The sequence below is a fragment of the Elgaria multicarinata genome, chromosome 3 (assembly GCF_023053635.1).
Source record: "Elgaria multicarinata webbii isolate HBS135686 ecotype San Diego chromosome 3, rElgMul1.1.pri, whole genome shotgun sequence".
Taxonomy (NCBI): Eukaryota; Metazoa; Chordata; class Lepidosauria; order Squamata; family Anguidae; genus Elgaria; species Elgaria multicarinata.
The window spans coordinates 100,765,237-100,789,723 of NC_086173.1; the positions used below are offsets into that span (position 1 = coordinate 100,765,237).

General features: G+C 42.4%; 1 protein-coding gene and 1 pseudogene across 1 annotated transcript in view; both read right to left on the minus strand.

Moving 5' to 3' along the window:
* Nucleotides 1–351: 351 nt before the first annotated feature.
* Nucleotides 352–1,247, minus strand: LOC134395429 (taste receptor type 2 member 9-like; annotated as a pseudogene).
* A 20,628-nt stretch (nucleotides 1,248–21,875) lies between these two features.
* MST1 (macrophage stimulating 1) overlaps nucleotides 21,876–24,487 on the minus strand; it is a 36,722-nt gene continuing 34,110 nt past the window's right edge. Inside the window, exons 17-18 of the mRNA XM_063121084.1 lie at nucleotides 23,666–23,805; nucleotides 21,876–23,421 (exon numbers count right to left, since the gene is read on the minus strand). Of these exons, the coding sequence (XP_062977154.1) occupies nucleotides 23,260–23,421; nucleotides 23,666–23,805 (302 nt within the window). The 3' untranslated portion in view covers nucleotides 21,876–23,259. The remainder of the gene's footprint in view (nucleotides 23,422–23,665; nucleotides 23,806–24,487) is intronic.

The following is a 24,487-nucleotide window of genomic DNA, read 5'->3' on the forward strand; positions in this document are numbered from 1 at the left end:
TGGCATAGAATCCTGAGCAGGACAGGGAACATGGCCTGGGGGAAGAGTTTTCAGCCTTTGTCCCGTCCACGTCTCAATCAGAATCACCCCCAGCCCCCTTATGTGTGGTATTAGCAGTGGTAGGAAAGCCATCATGTGCAGAGTTTTTCTCCCTTTGTGAATAGTAGACACTGGAGGGACTGATTCCAGTCAGGACCATGGCAGGGCAAAGGGTGAAAGCTCCCCTCCCTGCACACCACAGCTCCAATCTGGTTCAAGTCTCCCCCACCCCATGCCAGTTGTTGAAAAAAAAATCAAGCACACAAAGGTAAAATACATGAAAAATACCTCATCTAGTTTGGGCCTGAGAAGTTAAGACTTTGTTCTTGTAAGCATACGAGTAGCTTCCTGGTTTAGTTTAGGGTTAACCAATATCAAGATGGTAGCCTGAGCAGGGGCGTACACAAACCCCATAAATAAATAAAAGAATCTATATTTATCGGCATCTATAAGTATAGTCGCGTTCCCTGTCAGATAAAGTAAAAGGTAAAGGATCAAGAGGGAGAGCACTGTCCCAGCTGCCCTGACATGAGCTTCTGCTTGGAGGCTCCTAAAACTGGATTCTTTACTTGTCATCCGGCAGACGTGTCGGCACAGCGAGGCAACAACCAGTATGGAGCAAAGTAAAACCACGAGAGGGGACAGCCAGAACCAATACTTAAAAACAGCACTTTGTAAGAAGTGTAAAAGGGTATCAATGTCTTTGCTTGTGTCACATTTCTAATGTTGGCTGTTGTGTTGCTCTTGGATTGTATAGAACCTTGCTGGACTGTAAAAATGGAAACAATCATGGAGATGACTAGAGATCCCACGAGAAGCTGGGGTATTAGCCATGATATCCTCATCTTGCACCAAAGGAAAACGGAATGGTTGCTGTTCACTATTTTGATGCAATAAAAGACACAGAGCAATGCAGTGAGCCAAAATCTGCAGTATATGGCAAAGTTCGCGACGCCGTTGAGTATTTGCACTAAAATGCAGTTCCTGGTGTCGGTTAAGAATTTACAGAGGAAATACATAGCCGTTGAAATTGTGCTGATGCAATTTGATATCCCAATACTCAGAAGCAGTTGATTACTGGAAGTGAGTCTCTTGCTTTTAGCCCATTCAGTAATCTTCACTGTAACTATGAAGCCATTGGAGATGAGCCCACAGAGGGCCAAGTCAGCTACAGCTACCAGAAAGGCAATTATGTGGAGAGAAGACATATCTCCTGATCATCTGCAGATCCTGCTATACAGGTGGACTCCACTCTCCCAACCAAAGTTGTTGGGCTGAGATGGAAAGTGCAGGTAGAAGATCTGAGATGTACTTTTTAGTACATTGGGAATTATGCTAATGAATTATGCATCATGCTATGCAAATGAGTAGTAACCTATTTCCATAACACTTCTGTCTGGAACAATGGTGCTGATACAGGCTTTGTATAACTACCTGACTCATGACTTTCTGTAAATCAGGGATGGTGCTCTGTTTTGGTGGCTATGGGAAGAAGAAAGTTTGACACAGAAACCCCAGATGTCACTCTCCAGTGAAGAATGGCAGGAGTTGGAGATGAAACTTCTAGAAAGGGATAACTAAAAACTTTCTGCAGGGCTTGCTAGGGCAGTTTACCTTCCCTGTTGATTGCTAGTTGCTCACCTCTCTATCATGTTCTTGGACTATGGCTCCAACAGACGGACAGACATCCATTTACAAACACACCTGTATGCAGAGAGAGGGAGAGATTTCTTCTTTAAAAAGTGATGCACAATTGTACTAAACAGCATCCAAACCCATCATGGGATAACCATGATAGTGGGGTTAGCTCAGAGATCCACTTGAGGGGGGGGCGGAGCCTGACGACCATGCGAAGGTGAGCAAAATTTTGCAGCTCCCGGACGGGAGCTGAATGAAGCATGAATAACTCATAGAATTGGCAAGATTATTATTATTTATTATTATTATTTATTTATATAGCACCATCAATGTACATGGTGCTGTACAGAGTAAAACAGTAAATAGCAAGGCCCTGCCGCATAGGTTTACAATCTAATAAAATCATAGTAAAACAATAAGGAGGGGAAGAGAATGTCAGTGTATTCACTCTAAGTAAAAAGGATTTTACAGACCTGAATGGTAAGGGTTAACCAAGCTCCTGAAATGAAGAGAGCTAATTGCATCAGCCAGGGTGTGCTGATTAGCAGCACCTGGGATGTTGCTGGTCAGGTTGAAAACCCTGTGTATATATTCTGTAGGTAATGTTCATGTTGTGGTTGGGTAGTTGATGTAGTCGGTGGTGGATGGTTGCTAGAAAATATATTTATGATTAATTGGACCAGCAGACTCTGTGTCTTTCTTTGGACTGGAAGAAGGGAAGCGTGTACTCTGTCAGGTTATGGGCCCAGAGCTGACTTGAAAGCCCTGATTCTGTTTGAGTGGATCCACTGGTGAGCAGTGCTTAAGGCATCTTCTTGAGCTGTTGAAGGTTTTGTAATGAGGCCTGAGAACACCAGAAGATATGGAAGCTGAGGCAGCAGTTGCGGTGAGTGGAGGAATTCCTTTGAACCGACTAAATGAACATAACTACCTAATGTGGTGCATTAAAATGGAAATGTACCTCCGGAGGGAAGGTCTCTGGGATGCAGTCAGTAATCCTCCAGTAAACCCTACTGCAAGAGAGCTGAGAGCTGATGAAAAAGCTAAAGCATGTATAATTTTGGGTCTGGAAGACAGCCAACTTGTCTACATTCGTGGGTTAACAACATCCAGTGAATGCTGGAATGTTTTGCAACAGATTTATGTCCGTGACACTCCAGGCAGCAAGATTGCTTTAACCAGAAAGCTATATGAAGCTAGCTTGAAGCTGGGGGAAAGTTTATCTCAGCACTTGCAAAACATGAGAACTTTGTTTGCAGAACTGGAGGTAAGAGGAATGACTTTTTCAGAAGCAAACAAAGTATATATTATTCTAAGCTCCCTAGATGATTCCTGGAATATGATTGTTGCCAGCTTAGAATCAATGCCAGAAAGAGAGCTTACTTTGCATTATCTTACTGGGAGGCTTCTCGAAGAGGAGCAGAAACGGACTGATAAAGCACAGGAATGTGCCCGTGCAAAAATAAACTTGCGAGGAAAAAAAGACATGGAGGAGGCAGCAACCAGTGGAGGAGTAGAGAGAGCTCTGGCTGTAAAGCGTTGCTACAGATGTGGATCAACACAGCATCTGAAAAGAAATTGTATGGCTCAGCTGCAAGAAGGGGCTGAGAAACCCAGGAACCAGCGATTAACAAGAGGCAAACGTCAGCAGTTTGTTTCAGTGGTGAGAGCAGTTGATGAGCTGCAAAAGGAAACCTGGCTCCTAGACTCTGGATCCAGCCAGCATATCTCCAACAGAAAAGAAGATTTTGTGACTTTGAATCCAACTTCTAAAGACCATGTTAGTTTGGCAGATGGAAAGAAATCTGCAGTTCATGGTCAAGGGCAAGTGTTTGTGCCAAGCATGAACAAAACATTTGATGGGGTATTACTGGTGCCAGGCTTAGAGTACAATCTTTTAAGTGTTTCCTCTCTTACACAGGATGGATATTCTGTGTTATTTAAAGGAATGTATTGCAAAGTAGAAAAAAATGGAATTCTCTGTGCGAAAGGTGTGTTAAAGGACAGGCTGTATGTCATGTTACCTAAAGAAAATATCTCTGATAATGTAAATACTGCAATGTATAACAAACCAGTGCATGATAATTGTATACATTTACTTCATAGAAGGTTAGGTCATGCAAATTTCAGAGCTTTGGCCAAAATGCCTGAAATGTGTGAAGGGTTAAACATAAAACAGTGTGGCAAGTATTTGGATTGTGCTGCGTGCAAAGTATCAAAATCAAAGGCTTACCCTGTTAGTAAACAGAGTAATAGGTCAACGAAAAAACCATTTGAATTGGTGCATGCAGATTTAATTGGTCCACTGCCACAAAGCCTAGGAGGGGCAAAATATGTTCTGGTAATAGTGGATGATTTTACAAGATATGGGTTCTGCTATTTGCTCAAATCCAAAAATGAAACGTTTGAGACATTTAAAAGCTGGGTTGCTTGGGTAGAGAGGAGGTTTTCCTACAAAGTGGCTCAGTTACAAACAGATAGAGGAGGAGAGTTTCTTGCAGGTGTTTTTCAAGGTTGGCTGAAGAGGCAAGGCATTTGGCATCGCAAAACAAACCCATACTCCCCCAGTGAGAATGGTGTGGCAGAACGGAGGAATGGTGTGTTACAAACCATGAAGGACTCACTGTTACAGGATTCAGGATTGTCAAAGCATTTCTGGGGGGAGGCTATCTTAACAGCGAATTATATACTGAATAGATTATGGAGTTCTGTCATGAACAACACTCCATATTATCTGCTGTTTGGAAAGAAACCAGTGTTGTCTCATTTAAGAGTATTTGGTTGTTACGCATGGGTGCATATACCAAAGGGACAAAGAAGAAAGGGTCAGTCTAAGGCAAGGAAACTGAGATTCGTTGGATACCAACCTGGTTCTAAGGCATATAGATTTGCACTTAACAATGGGAAAGTTGTAATTTCCAGGTCAGCAGAGTTTGCAGAACAGGATGGTTGGGAGAGAATACATGCAAACACAGAGATAATCATGCCACTAAGTGATAGTGAGGAGACAGAACACAGTTTGCAGCCATCACAAGAATCAGCAAAGAGTCCAGAAAAGAAAGCAGACATTCTAAGTCCTAAAGTAGAGAGAGAGGAGGGGGAAACTGAAATCTTTGTACCCAGACGTTTTGAAAGGGCAACAAAAGGCATACCTCCAGAGCGATTCACTGTGGGGGAAGTGAGAGTGTGTCATGTAAGTTATGAACCTCAATGTTTAGAGGATGTGTTGGAATTGCCAAAAGCTGAATCTAAAAAATGGTTTGAGGCAATGGATGAGGAAATGCATTCAATGGCAAAATACAAGGTCTTTACACCAACACAGTTGCCTAAAGATCAGAAAGCAGTTGGCTGCAGATGGGTATACAAAAAGAAAGTTCTAGTGTCTGGTAAAGTAAAATACAAGGCACGTTTAGTAGCACAGGGATTTACACAAAGAAAGCACTTGAACTTTGATGAGACCTATGCACCTACTGTTAGGTCAGAGAGCGTAAGATTAGCTTTGAAATTGGCAGCATTAAAGAAATTTGAAGTCAATCATTTTGACATCACGACTGCTTACCTAAATGCAGAACTAAAGGAAAATATTTTCATGATGGAGGCTCCTGGGTATGAAAGTGGAAAAACTGGAATGGTGTATAAATTGAACAAAGCCATTTATGGTCTAAAACAGTCAGCCAGAAACTGGAATCAATGTTTAGATGAAGTTTTACAATCCCAAGGTTTTAAAAGAAGCTTGGCAGATCCATGTGTGTATACCCAGGGAACAGGAGAAAAACAAATGATTTTGTTAGCTTTTGTGGATGATCTTTGTTTGATGGCAAGTAAAAAGGAACAAATTCAAGACTTTGAAAAGGAAATTGGTAAAGAATTTCAATTGAAAGATTTGGGAAATATTAAAAACTATCTTGGAGTTGAAATTGAAAGGGCACAAGATGGCAGTTTTCTGCTAAACCAAAAACAGAAAATTGAGTAATTATTAAAAGAATATAACATGGACAATTGCAAAAGTGTCCAAACTCCAATGGTAGTAGATTTTCAAAAGAATATAGGTGAAACATATTTTCAAGACCCAGACCTTTATCAATCTATCATTGGTAGTCTGTTGTACCTGGCACAATGGTCAAGACCAGACATATCCAATGCAGTGAGCATTTTGAGTAGATTGGTGGCAAAACCCACAACAAATGCATGGCAAGCTGTAAAAAGAATAATGAGGTATTTAAAAGGCACTCAGGACAAATGCTTAAAATTAAGTTCATCAGGAACACCAAATCTGGAGTGTTACGTGGATAGTGATTATGCTGGAGACAGAAGTGATAGAAAATCTACCACTGGCATTGTGGTAACATTTGCTGATTCCATAATTGGCTGGAAAGCAAGGAAACAAAATGCAATTTCTGTTTCTACTGCTGAGGCAGAACTGTGTAACGAAATAGTGTGGTTCAAACAACTGTTGATAGATGTAAATGTGCCAATTGATAAACCAATAAAAGTAAATGAAGACAGCCAAACGTGTATCCAGATGGCTAAAACTGAAAGAATGCATGCCAGGAGTAAACATGTGGATATAAAATATTGTAATGTTAGACAATCTGTAAATAATGGACTGATAGATCTGGAATACTGTGAATCAGAAAATAATGTAGCAGATCTGATGACTAAACCATTATGTGCAAAAAGGCATCAAGAGTTAATTGAGAAACTGAATATGGTAAATCACAATATGTAAACTGTTTTGTGTATGTTCATTCAGGTCAGTAAAATGGAGGGGTGTCAGTGTATTCACTCTAAGTAAAAAGGATATTACAGACCTGAATGGTAAGGGTTAACCAAGCTCCTGAAATGAAGAGAGCTAATTGCATCAGCCAGGGTGTGCTGATTAGCAGCACCTGGGATGTTGCTGGTCAGGTTGAAAACCCTGTGTATATATTCTGTAGGTAATGTTCATGTTGTGGTTGGGTAGTTGATGTAGTCGGTGGTGGATGGTTGCTAGAAAATATATTTATGATTAATTGGACCAGCAGACTCTGTGTCTTTCTTTGGACTGGAAGAAGGGAAGCGCGTACTCTGTCAGAGAATGCCAACAGGCACAGGGTAGGGTAAGCAGGCACAGGGTAGGGTAAAACTAACAGTATAAAGTCCGCACAACATCAAGTTTTAAAAGCTTTAGGAAAAAGAAAAGTTTTTAGTTGAGCTTTAAAAGCTGCGATTGAACTTGTAGTTCTCAAATGTTCTGGAAGAGCGTTCCAGGCGTAAGGGGCAGCAGAAGAAAGATATTTAAGTAATGTTTATTCTAAATGCTTGAGGAGACTTCTCTGCCAGCGGAGGCTGAGTTCTGTGTCGCAGAGGCTTGGAAGAGCTATAAATAACTTAGTTTCGCTTTTGAGCTCAGCCGGACTGCGAACAGTGATTTATGGCTACCGGAGAGCAGAGATAGTAATTAAACGCTTTTATCAGCATTTGGAAGAAATATAACAGACGTCTATGCTACTGAGCTAAAGGGAGAGTCTAATTTGAGAATTATAAAGAATTATAAATGACTGACTTCCGCTCGGTAACAAGTACGTTGGAGATAAATGCCAAAACGGAAAAATAATCTGAATAATAAAAAACACACTTGGGCCAGGGATAAAGTTCATCCTTCTGATAAATTGCATGCACGTTTAAGAAAGGTTACGTCTAGTGAGAGTGGAGAGGAGATTGATCAGGATTTTGAAGAACAGACAGGAGAGCTTGCAGATGAGGAAATGGCCGCTAAAGTTGGAAAGAAGCCAGATCCAGCTATGGAAGAGCTTAAAGAGCTATTTAAAGCTATCAGTGAGGCAACACTCAATGAGATGAAGCAGATGAAAGAAGAGGTTTCTAAAAAAATGCAGGAGCTGGCTGTTGCAGTAGCTCAAACAGAGAAAGATGTGAAAGAAGTAAAAACAGAAATTAAGCAGCTCTCCAATCAAGTAGTTAAGCATGAAAAACAACTATCTGATCACAATCTGATTTTTGATCAAGTTGATAAGAGATTGATCCACCTCCAAGACCAGTCTAGACGGGGGAATTTGAGAATTCGGAATTTCCCTGAGATGCAAGGAGAAAACCTGAGGATGGTGATTATGAAATGGTTTAAAGAGTTGATCCCAGACTTCCAGATAACAGAGATGGAGATAGATAGAATCCACCGAGTAGCAGGGAGCAGTTCCAGAGCAACGCCACGAGATATTTTGGTCAAATTTGCTAATTATTACAAGAAGGAGCAGCTTATGAAGAAATTAAGATCAATAACAACATTGAAATTTCAGGAATCAATAGTCGAAATTTATAATGATTTGTGTCAGCAGACCATCGCTTGGAGGAAGAGTGTTAAGTTAATCACAGCAAAGCTTAAGCGGGATGGTGTGGCTTACTCCTGGGGTTACCCTGTGTTTTTGAAGTTTACGCGAGATGGGAAACATCATAGAGTAACATCGCTGGAACAAGGACTGGAATTGCTGAGAAGCCTGGGGATGAAGGATGAGTCGCTATCCCAGGAGGAAGGAGGAGGAGACGCAATTCCTGGCGCAAGTGGAAAATAAACTTTTTTTAAAAAAAAAATTAACTAACAATAATAAAGTATGAACAGTTAAAATAGAGGCTCACCGGAAGGGTCAGTGGGTTCCACCTTCCCCCCCCCCTTAGGGCTATAGCTATAATAATAATAATAATAATAATAATAATAATAATAATAATAATAATAAATTATTTCTTACCCGCCTCTTCCTTTGGATCGAGGCGGGGAACAACATTAGAACAGGAATCAATACATCTTAAAAAATCATGATTTAACATTGATCTGGATAGGCCTGCCGGAAAAGGCTAGTCTTTAAAGCTGCCTTAAAATCATACATAGTGTTAATTTTACGAATCTCCTCCGGTAGGCCATTCCACAATCTGGGGGCGACAGAAGAAAAGGTCCTTTGGGAAACTGATGTCAGCCTAGTTTTAGCTAACTGAAGTAAGTTCACCCCAGAGGACCTGAGTTTGCGGAGCGGACTATATGGGAGAAGGCGATCCCGCAGGTAACCTGGACCCAAACCATTTAGGGCTTTAAAGGTGATGACCAACACTTTGTACTTTGCCCGGAAACTAATTGGCAGCCAGTGGAGTGATTTTAATATTGGTGTAATGTGGTCACCCCTAGGTGTACCGGTGACCAACCTGGCTGCCATATTTTGAACTAGTTGAAGTTTCCGAACTAGGTACAATGGTAGACCTATGTAGAGCGCATTGCAGAAGTCAAGCCTTGAGGTTACCAGCACGTGCACTACTGTCTTTAGGTCTTCTGACTCTAAGAAGGGGCGCAGCTGGCGTATCAGCCGAAGCTGATAGTAGGCACTCCTGGCCGTCACATCTATCTGGTTTGTCATTTGGAGTGATGGATCCAGGAGCACCCCCAAACTGTGAACACAGTCTTTCAGGGGGAGTGTAGCCCCATCCAGAACTGGCTGACACACCTCCAAACCTAGGTCAGAGCCCTTGACAGCAAGCACCTCTGTTTTGTCTGGATTCAGCTTCAGTTTGTTTTTCCTCATCCAGCCCATTACTGCCTCCAAGCATTCATTCAGAGGAGACACACTATCCTTAGCTGATGCTGTTATTGAAGGCATAGAGAAATATATTTGGGTGTCATCAGCATACTGATAGCACCCCGCCCCATGCCTCCGGATGATCTCTCCCAGCGGTTTCATGTAGATATTAAACAGCATTGGGGATAGGATGGCACCTTGTGGTACGCCATACAACAGCTCCTTTTTTGAGGAGCAACTATCCCCAAGCATCACCATCTGGAATCTACCTGAGAGGTAGGACCGGAACCACTGGAGCACAGTGCCCCCGACTCCCAAACCCCTCAGGCGTTCCAGAAGGATGCCATGGTCGATGGTATCGAAAGCCGCTGAAAGGTCCAAAAGCACCAGCAGGGACACACTCCCCCTGTCAATGCTCATGCGGAGATCATCCACTAAGGCGACCATAGCTGTCTCAACTCCGTATCCTGCCCTAAAGCCAGTTTGAAATGGGTCTAGAAAATCTGTATCATCCAAGACTGCTTGGAGTTGGAAGGCAACTGCCCTCTCAATCACCTTGCCCAAAAATGGAAGATTTGATACTGGTCTATAATTATTAAGGTCCAGGGGATCCAGGGAGGGCTTTTTGAGAAGCGGCTGTACCACTGCTTCTTTTAAACATGGTGGAAAACTCCCCTCCCTGAGAGATGCATTAATAATATGTTGTAGTTGTAGTCTAACTGCATCTCCTCCCTGGGCGACCAGCCAAGAAGGACAGGGATCGAGAGGACAAGTTGTCTTCCTTACTCGTCCAAGCAGCTTGTCCACATCATCAGTACTCACCAACTGAAACTGATCCAGCATAATCCTACTCACGGAGTTGCTGGACACTTCAGCTTCAGCTTCTGTTATAACGACGGCATCTAAATTGGCTCTTATCCGAGAGATTTTATCTGTGAAATGATCATTAAATGTATCACAGCGAACTACCGAAGGCTCTAAAACTGGGTTCAGGGGAGTAGGTGCCTGAGTTAGACCCCTCACCACTCTAAACAGTTCTGCTGGACGTGAATTCGCAGATGCAATGCGGTCAGAGAAGAAAGCTTTCTTCGCTGCACATATTGCCACCCCATAGGAACGAAGATGTTCTCTATGACGTGCCTTGTCGGATATGAGACGAGTTTTCCTCCATCGGCGCTCCAGTCGTCGACCTTCCCGCTTCAACTTCCTGAGATCTTCTGTGTACCAAGGTGCCTGATTGGAAGCAGGTCGGAGAGGACGTTTGGGGGCAATCGTGTCGATAGCCCTAGTTAGGTCTTGATTCCATCTATTGACCAGGGCTTCAACAGGATCGTCGACAATACCAGCCATAGCACCCTCTAAGGCTTTCTGGAATCCAAGAGGATCCATCAGCCTTCGAGGGCGGACCATCTTAATAGGTCCACCATCCCTGCAGGGGCGGATGGTAGCCATGATATTAACCCTGACCAGAAAATGGTCTGTCCATGACAACGCAGAGGTATTTATCACCTCCGCCCACAGATCTGTCTGTTCAGAACTGAAAACAGCATCGAGGGTGCGACCTGCTGAATGTGTGGGTCCAGAGACCAATTGGGATAGGCCCATGTTTGTCATGGATGCCATGAACTCCCGAGCTGCACCTGACAAACCACTCCCGAAAGGGATGTTGAAGTCGCCCAGGACCAAAAGCCTGGGCGACTCCAACACCAACTCCGACACCAGTTCTGTGAGCTCGGCCAGGGAGTCTGATAGGCAGCGGGGTGGCCGGTACACTAACAGAATCCCCAGTCTATCCCTGGTCTTTAGACTCAGGTACACACACTCGATGTGATTCAATTCCCGGACTGGAAGTCTGGTCAGGTTGAGATTATCCTTATAGACCACAGCTACTCCGCCCCCCCGTCTACTTTTCCTCACCTGCTCGATAACACAGTACCCAGCTGGGAGGGCCTGGGCCCATGTTGGGCCACTGTCATCTCCCAGCCAGGTCTCTGTGAAACATCCCAGGTCAGCCTCCTCATCTGTGAGGAGATCATAAATTATATTTGTTTTGTTTTTAACCGACCTGGCATTGCAAAGGAGCAAGGAGAGGGTCCGTAGTTGGCTTGGTTCGTTCTCCAAGTTCCCCAGGGTGGCAGGGCGACCCGAAGGAAAGATGGGTGTTAAATATCTATCTCTCCTTCCCCTGTAATGGCGCTTCGCCCTGCCATCACCATATCTCCCTCTGCCCTGCACAACTTGAATTGTCGCCTCCTTTCCATTACACATTATACATCTACAATAACTTCACAATAGCAAATTAACAACAATACACAATTAACAGGGGAAATTAACAGTTAATTAGCTCAATTTGAGGGGGAATTGAATGGCTGCTGCCAGATGACAGTTGCTGGAAGGGAGCAGGAGGGATGGCTGATCAGGTGTCTCCTCAGCAGAGCTCCCCTTCTCTGTCTCCTGCAGCCTGGTGGAATGGCTGCTGCCAGGTGACCGTTGCTGGAAGGGAGCAGGAGGGATGGCTGATCAGGTGTCTCCTCAGCAGAGCTCCCCTTCTCTGTCTCCTGCAGCCTGGTGGAATGGCTGCTGCCAGGTGACCGTTGCTGGAAGGGAGCAGGAGGGATGGCTGATCAGGTGTCTCCTCAGCAGAGCTCCCCTTCTCTGTCTCCTGCAGCCTGGTGGAATGGCTGCTGCCAGATGACAGTTGCTGGAAGGGAGCAGGAGGGATGGCTGATCAGGTGTCTCCTCAGCAGAGCTCCCCTTCTCTGTCTCCTGCAGCCTGGTGGAATGGCTGCTGCCAGGTGACAGTTGTTGGAAGGGAGCAGGAGGGATGGCTGATCAGGTGTCTCCTCAGCAGAGCTCCCCTTCTCTGTCTCCTGCAGCCTGGTGGAATGGCTGCTGCCAGGTGACAGTTGCTGGAAGGGAGCAGGAGGGATGGCTGATCAGGTGTCTCCTCAGCAGAGCTCCCCTTCTCTGTCTCCTGCAGCCTGGTGGAATGGCTGCTGCCAGGTGACAGTTGCTGGAAGGGAGCAGGAGGGATGGCTGATCAGGTGTCTCCTCAGCAGAGCTCCCCTTCTCTGTCTCCTGCAGCCTGGTGGAATGGCTGCTGCCAGGTGACCGTTGCTGGAAGGGAGCAGGAGGGATGGCTGATCAGGTGTCTCCTCAGCAGAGCTCCCCTTCTCTGTCTCCTGCAGCCTGGTGGAATGGCTGCTGCCAGATGACAGTTGCTGGAAGGGAGCAGGAGGGATGGCTGATCAGGTGTCTCCTCAGCAGAGCTCCCCTTCTCTGTCTCCTGCAGCCTGGTAGAATGGCTGCTGCCAGGTGACAGTTGTTGGAAGGGAGCAGGAGGGATGGCTGATCAGGTGTCTCCTCAGCAGAGCTCCCCTTCTCTGTCTCCTGCAGTCTGGTGGAATGACTGGGGCGTTAGGCCTACGGAGGATTAGAGGGGGGAATAGAAATGGGGGGGAGAGGGAGGGGAAGGGAGAGGGGAAAAGGGGGAGGGGAGGGGGTGGGGGAGGGGTTTTTTTGTGTTATATGTTAGAAATGTTGTTATTGTTCACTGGGGTGTGTGTAAGGGATCTAAAAGGAAGAAGGGGAATGGGATATGGATAAAAAAAATACTGGTCTCAACACTCAACGTCAAGGGTTTGGGGGCAGTTGTTAAAAGGAAAAGAATAGAGCAGTTACTAAATAAAGAAGGTTCTGATTTTATCTATCTGCAGGAAACACACCAGGGGAAGGACCACGAAAATGAAATCTGATTGAAATGGGCAGTGCTATACGAAAAGTCTTTAGGGACCTCAAAAAGGAATGGGGTGGCTATAATAATATCAAAGAGAAGTGGATTTGATATAGAGGAGACACAAAAGGATGAGAAAGGTAGATATATAATGATAAAAGGTCGAATGGAAGGAGATTATTACACATTAATAAATGTTTATGCACCTAATGAGAGACAAAAAGGGTTTTATAAACAATTATTCAAGGAAATAGAAGATTTTAAAAAAGGAAGTGTTATTTTAGGTGGAGATGTTAACATGGTGATGGATAATAGGTTGGACAGGTCTAACCCCACCAGATTGGAAATGAGGAATAATATTACAATATTAAATAAAATAATAAAAGAAAAAGATTATATTGATGGATGGCGGTTGGTTAGAGGAGGGGAGCCTGGCTATTCCTACTATTCTCCAGTTCATAAAACTTATTCCAGAATAGATTACATTTTTGTCTCAAAAGATTTGGCAACTAAGGTATGTAAAATGGAATTAGGGGTAATCAAAGTAACAGACCACGCATTAATTAGTTTAGATTTTACAATTAAAAGAGATTATAGAGAAGCGAAAAGGTGGAAGCTGAACACTAGGATTTTAAAATATGACTTGGTTGTGGAGAAAATGCAGAAGGAATTATCAGAAATCTGGGAAATTAATGAAAAGGGAGGAATATCAACAGCAATGGTGTGGGATACAATGAAAGCTGTGACTAGAGGGATATGTATCAGAGAAATGTGTACTTTAAAGAGGCAACAAGCAGCAAATCAAAAAAAGTTAGAGGAGGAAATTAAAAAGTTGGAGAAAGAATATTTACAAAGTAGGGATAAACAAATTTTAATACAAGTGCAAGCAAAGAAAAAGGAATTAGAAAACTTAAATTTGGAAGAAGTACAGAAAAACCTAATCTATTTGAAAAGAGAGTTTTTTGAAAACAGTAATAGGAATTCTAGAGTGCTTGCGAGACTCACACAAAAAGAAAAATCTAAGAATTCAATTGGAATAATAAAAGATCAGAAGGGGAAATTATGTTGTACTATGAAAGAGAAAATAAAAGTATTTCAGGAATTTTATCAAGAGTTGTATAAAAGAAGGGAAGTAAATAAGATGAAGATGGATGAATATATAGATAGAAATATAAAGAGGGGTTTGATAAAGGAGGATAGGGATTTAATGGAAAGGGTTATATCGCAAAGTGAAATAGAGGAAGCTATTGAGAAATTAAAAGGGGGTAAATCTCCCGGTTTAGATGGGCTGGGACCTGAGTATTATAAAACTTTTTTTAAAATGTTGGTACCAAAATTATTGAGACTATATAATGAAATAATGGGAGGTGAGAGGATACCGCCATCTTGAGATCAATCATTAATTATTTTAATCCCAAAAGCAGATAAGGATTTGACAATCCCTGATTCTTATAGACCTATATCTTTAATAAATCAAGATGCGAAAAAAATTTCATCCATCTTGGCAAGGAGGATGAATAGGAACTATATTGGAGAGGACCAGTGTGGTTTTATTGCAGGTAGACAAATGCATAATTTAGTTGGAAGAGTTATAAATATGACACAGGAGGTAAAGAAATTAAAAATAAAAGCGGGAATATTAGCGTTGGATATATTTAAGGCGTTTGATTGTGTGAGCTGGCAAGCACTAAAAAGAGTAATAATAAGAATGGGATTTGGAGATAGATTTAAAGGTATAATAGAACAACTATATTCTCAAAGTACAGCTTCAATTGTAATTAACGATGGAATTACAGAAAGGATATAACTGGCCAGAGCAACTAGGCAAGGGTGCCCACTCTCGCCGGTTCTATTTGTATTGGTTATGGAATTGTTGGCAAATGTGATAAGAGAGGACGAGATTATAGAAGGAGTAGGCTTGAAAAAGGAATTAAAATTACATATGTTTGCAGACGATACATTGTTAACTGTTAAGGATCCACTAAAGATAATGAGAAGAATTAAACAACATCTGAAAGAGTTTGAAGAAGTTACGGGATTAAGAATAAATTGGGAAAAATCAGAAATGATGACATTTAACTATTTAAAAAAAGAAGTGCAAGACTGGGAAGGAAAGGAAGGGAAAATGAGAGTTAACAAATTAAATATTTGGGAATTAAAATTGTTAAAGATTTAGAGGATTTAGAAAAGGAGAATTTATATAAGTTGAAAAAAGATATAGATAAAATAGAAAAATATAAAAAGTTAAATTTGTCATGGTTTGGCAGAATAGCTTTAGTTAAAATGAAAATTTTATCTAAGCTTAATTTTGTATTTAGAATGTTACCAATTAAAATATCAGAAAAAGAGATAAAAAGTTGGCAGAATATGGTAAATAATTATTGTAATGGAGGCAGGAAAGCGAGAATAAACAAAAAGTGGTGGTACTTAGCACAGAAGAAAGGAGGATTGGGAATCCCCAATATAAAGGCATATTATACAGCCAATAGGTTAAGACACATAGTAGAAGGAATTATAGGAGTAGGGGAACTAGATTGGTTGGAGGATGGAGCAAGAAAAGATAAAGAGTGGCAATTGGAAAATATATATTTTTAGAGAAGATAGTAAAAAAAGCGGAGAAGAAATAGTAAGCCCGCTATTGAAAAAGCATTGGGAAATCTGGCGACTATATAAGAAGGTGTTATTTTCGAAAATATCTCCGTTAACACCAGTGATAATGTTAAGGAATTTTCCAGGGAATTTAAAAGAGAGATTGAACAAAATTTTAATAGAGAAAAAAATAATGAGGTTAAAAGATTGGTTAAGAGAGACGAAAAGAGGAAGGGAAATAGATGAGGTGTTTAAGGGGGAGAATTTAAATTGGTTAAATTGTCAGCAGTTAGAGCAATGGACAAAAAAATGGGTAAGAGATAATGGGGAGTGTAGCAAAATGACAAAATTTGAAGATTTGATTTTTAGGAAAGAAATTGAGATAAAAGGATAAAAGGTTTAACAAGTGAAATTTATAGAATATTGGCTGAAAAGGGAGAGATAGGGGGAATGGGGAAGATGGTATGGGAAACTGATTTGAGAGTGCAAATAGGGCAGCAGAGTTGGGAGGGAATATGGCGACAAAGAGTGTTGAGAAATATGTCTGTGAGAATAAAAGAAAATTATTATAAAATTGTTTGGAGGTGGTATCTGACCCCGGTGAGATTAAATAGGATAAATAAGATGAATTCAGCAAATTGTTGGAGAGGTTGTGGAGGGAAAGGAACGTATTTACATATGTGGTGGGAATGCGAATGTGTGCAAAAATTGTGGAAAATGGTGTAAATTGAAATAAAAAAAATTGTGGGAATAGAGTTGGAAGAGACACCTATGGTAGCATTGCTATCACTATATGGTACTTTAAAGTGTAATAAAGAGATCAAAGAATTAATAACTAATTTGTTGACAGCAGCAAGGTTAATTATAGCTAGGAACTGGAAGGTGCAGGGAAATTATAATATAGAAGAGTGGTATAAGGAAATTTGGGACATAGCTATAAACGATAAATTGACATGTAATATAAGGTTAAGAAAAGGTATAACAAATGTAAATGAATTTGAGGGAATTTGGAAACAGTTCCTAGAATATGTATTCTCTAAGGGGGGTGGAAAATCACCACCGGAAGAAACTATGAGATTCTGGAAGCAAGAATAGATCCCAGAAGGTGGTGGGGAGCATTTATGTTATGTTATGTGATTATGGAAACTAGATAAGTATAATTTGGAATTATAAGAGATGTATGTTTGTTTATTTTATTTTTCTTATGTGGTAATTGTATTATGTAATCAATTATAAAAATAAAGTAAAAAAAAAAGAGATCCATTTGAACACATTCTTGTACTTTGCTAAGTTTTACTGGGAACATTTCTACAGCCTACTTGAACTGTGCATTTCACGTGCTTTACTTAAATCAACTTCAGCTCTGCATAGTGTCCCACATTATTAGGAACATAGGAAGCCGTTTTGTACTGAGTCAGGTCATGGGTCCGTCTAGCCCAGTATTGTCAACACTGATCTCTCCAGGGTTTCAGGCAGGGGTTTTTCTAGCCCTACGTGGAGGAGTCAGGTGCTCTACCACTGAGCCACAGCCCCTCCCCTAATGTATAGTGTAGAACAAGATTTGAATATCGAGTACTTCCAGATGGAGGGCTCCTAGTGCTAACAATTAGTAGGCATTGTGCAACTATCTGTCTTTTTCTCTTAAACATTTCTTCTGCAGTAAGAAAGAAGACTGGAGAAGCAGCAGGAAGACACAAAGGGAATGACTGGAAGAATTTCCCACATGAAATTCCGTGAATGAGGCTGGGCAAATACCATGAGAAACGCTTCATCTGGAAGTGGACTTTGTCAAGCAGTTTGATTTCTTCTGTTTAGTTAAGCCAAAGGACCTGACTGATTATATCTCTTCTGAATAAGATTTGACTGTGCTCGATGTTGCAGTTGCCGTACCAAAGATCTTGATTTTTGAATTGTAGCTTTTAGTCAACAAACACTTACAATCCAATCTCTTATACACAGAGAGACATTAGTCCTACTATGTTCAATGTAGGTTTCTTTTAGATAAGTGTCCATATGTTTGTGGCCCTAATTGATATGTTTATCCATCAAATTATGATAGATTTTTGTTTCTTTAGTATCTAAAAAGACACCAGATTTGTTTATGGAAAGGGAAATGCAAAAAGATACTTCCCTGATACAGCACTGTGAAAACTATACCCATTCTCCATTTGCATCGCTGTGATTGCAGCTGGAGGTTAAATAGGACAGTACCTTTCGTTAGATCCTTGAAAAGCCTCATTCTTGCATTGGTTGGGTGCCTCTTTGGCACTTGGCATGTGGATAGCAAACTTCATACAGGGCAGGGACAAAAGATTAAAACATTTAAGATTTTTGTGCTTTGAGTGCATGGGAAATGCAGGGTACTCAGAAGGACAGCTGAGGTGCCTATTATAATAATAAAGTGTTAAGTTCTGTTTAAATACCAACGGCTATTTTATTTATTATTTATTTATTTATTTATTTATTTATTATATTTCTATACCGCCCAATAGCCGGAGCTCTCTGGGCGGTTCACAAAAATTAAAAACATTCAAAGTATAAAGCAAGAGTATAAAACCATAATATAAAATACAATATAAAAGCTCAACCAGATAAAAACAGCAGCAATGCAGAATTACAAATTTAAAACACCGAGTGTTTGCTGCTTCCTCAATAGCCTTTCTGTGTTTTTGTATTCTGTGTTTTGAGGTAAACAATCAAATAGTTCCCAAACAGTCCAACCGGTGCAGCCATAACATGATTTGTTAAAGGAATGCCTTTGGGAACCATCTCCATTAACCTACTGTGCATTCTGAGCACATCTTTTGGAAAATATTTTGCTAACGGGCGGGTGTAGAAGTGATATGCCACTGCTCAGGTTGCTGGTGGTAGAGGAGGGAACTTCCTATTGATTCTAGGTTGCTGTGTCACAAATCAGTCTGCAACAAGTTCAACTTTCAATGAACACAACTGACACTAAGACCTCATGGCATATGTATATCAATGAAAGAGACAGTCCTAAGAAACTATGACTTACATCCTGTTCTGCTTGTTGTGTGAGTGGGTAGGGAGGCAGGATACAGAATATGAGCTTCAGAAACTTAATATTATCTTAGGGTTGTGGGTAGCATAAGGGAACAATAGGTGTGTGTATATATATATATATCTTCAGGGGATCTGTTGGTGAACACACTGAAGGAAAGAAAACCCTTCTGGGATATGTATCTGTAATTTATGTCTCTCCAATTCTGTTCAGAAAAGAAAGGGGTTAGTTTAAGAGGGTGATGGCAAAGACTGAACTATCACTGAGAACATAAGGACAACACTGTTGAATCAGTTTTCTGACTCTTGTCAAATAGCAGCCAACCAAAATCTGCTACGGGCCTACAAGCAGAGCACAAAATTGACAGCATGCTGAGACTATTTATTTCCATGAAGGCTCCATGCAGATATTATGGTGAATAACAGGCAGTGATAGACCTGCCCCTTCCTGGCTTCCAGAGGGAGAGCAGATGGCTTTGGCAGTGGAGCAGTCATGGTAAATTCCCTCACAGAGGGTGAGGCTGTGGTGGAGATAAGTCCAGGGTCCTTACAGAAGGGGAGACGGGACTGAAAGGATTCCTTGTGGGAATCCCTGCTCAGGCAATAACACCATTGTCCACAAGAACCTGTAAAAAAATGTTTTCTTGCTGCACTTTTTGTAGGCTGTTGTGGTATCCAGAAGAAAGTTGCACCATAAGTGGAGTGGAAGCTGCAGCAGATGCCTTTATGAACTGTGCACAGTGGATCATATACTACCTTTCTATAGAAGCCGGCTCCGAAAGTCAGCAGCCAGTTGAACAAGCAGATGTCTAAATAGTTGAGAAGCAAACTGGCTGTGCAGATACATATCCTTCGGCCTCAGGATCACTGGATAGATCTTGCCTTCATATTCTGGCACAAGTTCCACCCCCACACCCCCAGCATACAAGCAAGTTTTTGGTGCTTATTTGATCTATTGAAATGAGTTGCACCAGCACCCAGCCACTTGCAAGAACTTACAACAGAGGACAAAACATGGCTCCTGATCTTCATGCCCTTTGACACCTTGCCAAAGTTGTTGAGTGGAGATGGAAAGCAGAACTTCAGGATTTAAAAACAAAGCAAAAAAACTATTAGGCCCCAAGCATCAAACCATTGAAATTCAACAGGGCTCTCCAGTTACTTCTTTCCACATTACTGACAATGACTGGGGTGTGTTTATCCTAGAATACTGCAATGAAACACCAACCAGGCAGCCAAATCAGAAATTAATATCAGCATAAGAAATTACAATGTAGGAAAATAGTGGATTACCAGCACTGTCAAGTAGAGATGAAAAGTGGAGGTGGGGGGCGGGGGGCGGCGTTGGAATATTATTATTGTGGGAGGAAGAGAACATAAAGCCATGGAAATGAACAGAGATCTCTTGTTATGAATTTCCATAAGAATCCTTTCTAGAGCGATGTCACTAACTACACAAATGTTCTACATTGCCATCATTTTTCAAGTTACAGTTTAATTTGGGGGTTTATTTGATGAGAGTAAGGCCAAAGCAGTGCAATTTAAAGGATTCCGTGTTTAGAGGGCGCAAAAGCTGCAGTAGTATTTATTTTTATAGAGTTGAAAAAATGCTGTGAGTTTCCATGCACAATACCTTATCCTAGCATTAGTCTTCATTCATAGCTTGCATCCATTAAGCACTTTAGTCCTCTCGGTCCCCTTTTGGGCCCATGGGCACATTTGAAGATTTGAGCACAACCATGAAAATGCTGCCATGGGAGGGCAGGGCTAGTCGCAAATGACCAGTAACCTACCCAGAGGCATTCATGGCAAATTAAGATGGCGGCAGCCAGAGGCTCACATGTCGCTTTGAAGCAATCCCAGCTGCCAGTAAGACATTTTTAAAATAAAAATTGGGTGGAGTAGAGTAACTTTGTGAGGACCAAGGAAGTTGTCTGGGGTCATCACATTGAAGACCTCCTGCTCTAACCTATTTGACTGATGTAGAAAACTGCACAAACGCCGCTGTCTGTTTTTTCCTGCTATGAGTTGCATATATGTCTTGCCTGCTGTTGCTGAACATCTGTGCCTCCATCCTGTGCACAGCGCCTGGATCTTTAGTTTCCTGTGTTCATGTAGATAGTGGGGGTTCGGATCTCATATTTTCATGGTATGTTTATGCATCTGTCACATAATGTATTAATGCTACACACTATGTTGAAAGAGGGGCAGTTCTGAAGTATATCACACACACCCTCGTTATGTAACATTCGCTGTTCTTTGGATTAGACTGTAAAGGTTACTTCTGGACAACGCTAGGTATTAGAAGGCATTATGCAGCTATGCCACCTTTCCTTAACACAGGATAAAATCCTCCTTAGAGTAGACCCATTGAAATGAACAGACTAAGTTAAGTTCCATTCATTTCAGTGGAACTACTCCATGGTAAGAAAAAAGATGGAAGAAGTAATTGGAAAACACAGGAGAATTACAATGGATGTCATCTAGATAACCCTATAAAATTCCATGAATAAGGCTGGGAAATTGCACAATAAAGGCCTCAGCTGGAAGCACCCTAAATGTCCTTTTGCTTGAACTCCTCAATTATAAGTAAACGTGCATTTACCTATAGCAGGCTATCCCATGCTTAAAAGAATTTCTTTTTTGGCATTGGCAGTGTTCTTTCTTCTTAGTTCTTTGGAAATTGAAGTACTATAAGAAGAAATTGCGAAATTTTGAAAAATTTAAAGTTAAGTCACAGTTGAGTAAAGAGATCATAGGTGTGCGTAAGGGGTGCCCAGGCACACCCTAATATATCAAGCAATAAGCACCAAATTGAGGGGGTCTTTGAGTAGGGATCCAGAGGGGGTTCCGGGCACAGCAGGAACAACATTCCGGCTGCCCTCCGGCTGCTCCGCCATTGTGCAGAAAAACCGCTGCCTCCGAGAAAGCGCCGCTGCTCCCAACAGCAGGAGCAGAATGGAATCACTCTGCTGGGAGCCGCACTTCAAAGAGGCCAGGAGGAGGGCTCTGAAGGCTAATATTGCCTTGTAAGCCCCTCCTCCAGCCAGTGTCAGCACAATGCCCCAACAACGCTGGGGCTTGAAGAGCGTCTCCTCATCCTCCCCCCCCTCCCAACTGCAACAGCCTTCCCATGGTCAGGCAAGCCAAACACAGAGCAGGGCATCAGTGTCTACAGTGTTTAATAAATAAATGAATACAAATAATATCCCTTATGACTGGGTATTCAAATAAGTGTTCACCTTTAAAAAATATTCCTTGGGTGCACACCCCAATGAAATATGCTGCACACGCCTATGAAAGAGATACACAATTTTAATTGTTTTTAAAGATATATACAACTGTAAATGAGACACACCCAATTTAGCCTATTCTCTGTCTGATTTAGAAATGTTGGATAGATCTAAAGATTTGCCACCAGGCTCCCTGTCCCTCCTGATTTTTTTTTTAAGCGCTTGTAATTATCATTATTATTTAAACTGGGAGGCTGGCATGCTGCAAAGTGAAGCACCGGTCTATAGCCCCACCTTTATTTCCCAGAATGCCTCTGGGGCCCCAAGTGGCATTCTTGGCCAAATTATTTGTCTCTCTGAGCCTTGTCAGTTTGCACAGAAAACTGTGTTTTTGTGTTTTAGAGCTCAGACCCCCACCTCTGCCTTGTACTTGGTTCAGATCCCCCCTTCTCCGAGGTCAGATACAGCACATCTTGGGAGGGGGGATTGGAGATATGCCCCCACCCCACAGTAGCTGCTTTGGAGAGGGGGGAATGGGGCATACTGGTGGGTGAGAGGGGAGAACTGGAGAGAACAGGATAGATTTATCCTGAGCTCTTTCCCTCCCCTCTGAGGCACCCTTGCTAGATGAGCTGAAAAGCCCATCTAGTGAAAAAGCAGAGGATGGGGAAGCAAAGATCGTCCCCGTCGCTCCTCGTGGCCTGGTAGCTTCAACCTGGCAGAATACAGGAGACTTGGAAGCCTCTGGGTTTGGGGGATTCTGAGCAGTGGGAGCACTATGGTTACTTTTCTTTTAATCTCATCAGTTTGCCTTATAGGAAATGGGTGTTTTGTGACTGGCTGCACCCACCATGGCAATAATTTTGTGAATGCCCAATCCCCCCAGTGGCAGCCATCTTGTGAGAGCACCCATGACTCTCTCAAAATTCTAAACGCTCACCGACCCAAAAAGGTTGGGAGACCCATGTAATGTAAGGATTGTAAATTGGATTTTTCTGGACTATGACAAGGAATATTTTGATCTCTCTCTTTTTTCCTTACAAATTTGTTTTTAATTGTTTTATTACTATTTGTGTGAGCGTGTAGTTTATAAATCACTGTATAGTTAGGCAAAACAAAAACAATATTTTGTTTTGGCATTCTGTTCTATTGGTGTACCTGCATTTTCAGAATAAATGCCATTCCCAAAGGAGAGAAGTGAGTTATTATGGTAGCATTTGTGTCAAAAGCTCCATTTGGGTGCGCCAAGAGGAGCCGGCTCCATCTGTATATGCTCCCACACAGAGTTCACAACCTGTCTTCAAAAATGTCTTCCCACTTGCTAAAATGGATAGTGATTTGAGGGTCTTGTACTTCAGGAATGAGCAGGGAGGGACCATTCCTGGGTGATGCTGAGAAAAAGGCGGAGAAGGCAGGAGCCTTCAGCATGAGCTGGATGACTCCAGCAAGCTCAGTTCAGCTTCGTCACTTTGTTGATCCAGTCAACGTAGAGGGAGACACGGATAAAAGTGGCAGGCTTATCTTCACGACCACACACGCGGGTTGGGGTGATCACGCCTTGTAACACCCAGCAGTCATGAGTCAGGCAGGCCAAGGGGCCTCCAAAATCGCCCTGCAAAAGCGAAAAAGAAAAGGCAGCTCAAAGACAAGCTCAGGGATGTTGCTGGACTGTTTCCTGAGGGTCATCTTTCCAGGCTTTTCCTAGGCCTCTCTCTCTCCCCAGTCCCTCTCGGCAGTTGCTTCTTTGCCTTCCAGTCCTCCTTCTGCCTCTCACAATCACTGCCCTTGTGGATCCTGCCCCAATTCTCACCTCACAAGCCTCTGTAAGTGGCTCATGTCAGTCCTGCCCTGCTTACCTCGCAGGCCCCCACGCCGCCACTCACAGGTGCCGTACACAATTCGCTCTCCTTCAGGCGGCCTCGGAGCGCCACACTGCACTGTTGATTGCCCATGACTAGCAGATCAGCCACATTCAGGACATTGTCATCACCAGTACCTGCACAGGGGAGCACAGTCAGAGTTTTAATGTTGCGCATCACTAGAACACATGAAACGGCTCGTAGGAGGTCAACTAATGCTGGGCCATGTCAAGAGGGGCAACCCATGCAAACTGACCCAGGGTCAGGTATGGGGGGAAATGTGCACATTACTTTTCTCTGTCAACAGCAGAACACAAGTGCAAGTTTCAGTACTCGGTGCTGCAGTAAGGAAAGAAAATGAGAACAGATGGACTCTCGACACTACAGAGTAGCTACTGCAAAACAACCTGGTAAAAGTATGGGTGAGTGCCAGACCACAAAGCCCCTTTTTTTCTTTGCAGTTTATTGCACATGGGGCTGCCTTTGGAAACGGTCTGGGAACTGAAGTTGGTTGAAAACAGAGCTGCAAGTTGGTTAACTGGGACTGGGCAATTACACCCTATTACACCATTGTTCCCAGTCCATTGCTGTCTCCATTTCAAAGAGCTGGTTTTAATCATTAAAGCCATTAACAGCTTGGGGCCAGGATATCTGAAATCTCACCATCTCCCACATAATAACATGATAACTTCTTCAGAGCCCCTGTTCTGGGTGACCCTGCACCATGGTTGTGGAATGCCCTCAGAGAGGCTTGCCTGGCACCTTCTCTATGGTCATTTCAGCGCTAGGTGAAGAGCTTTTTAATTATCCTAGACCTTT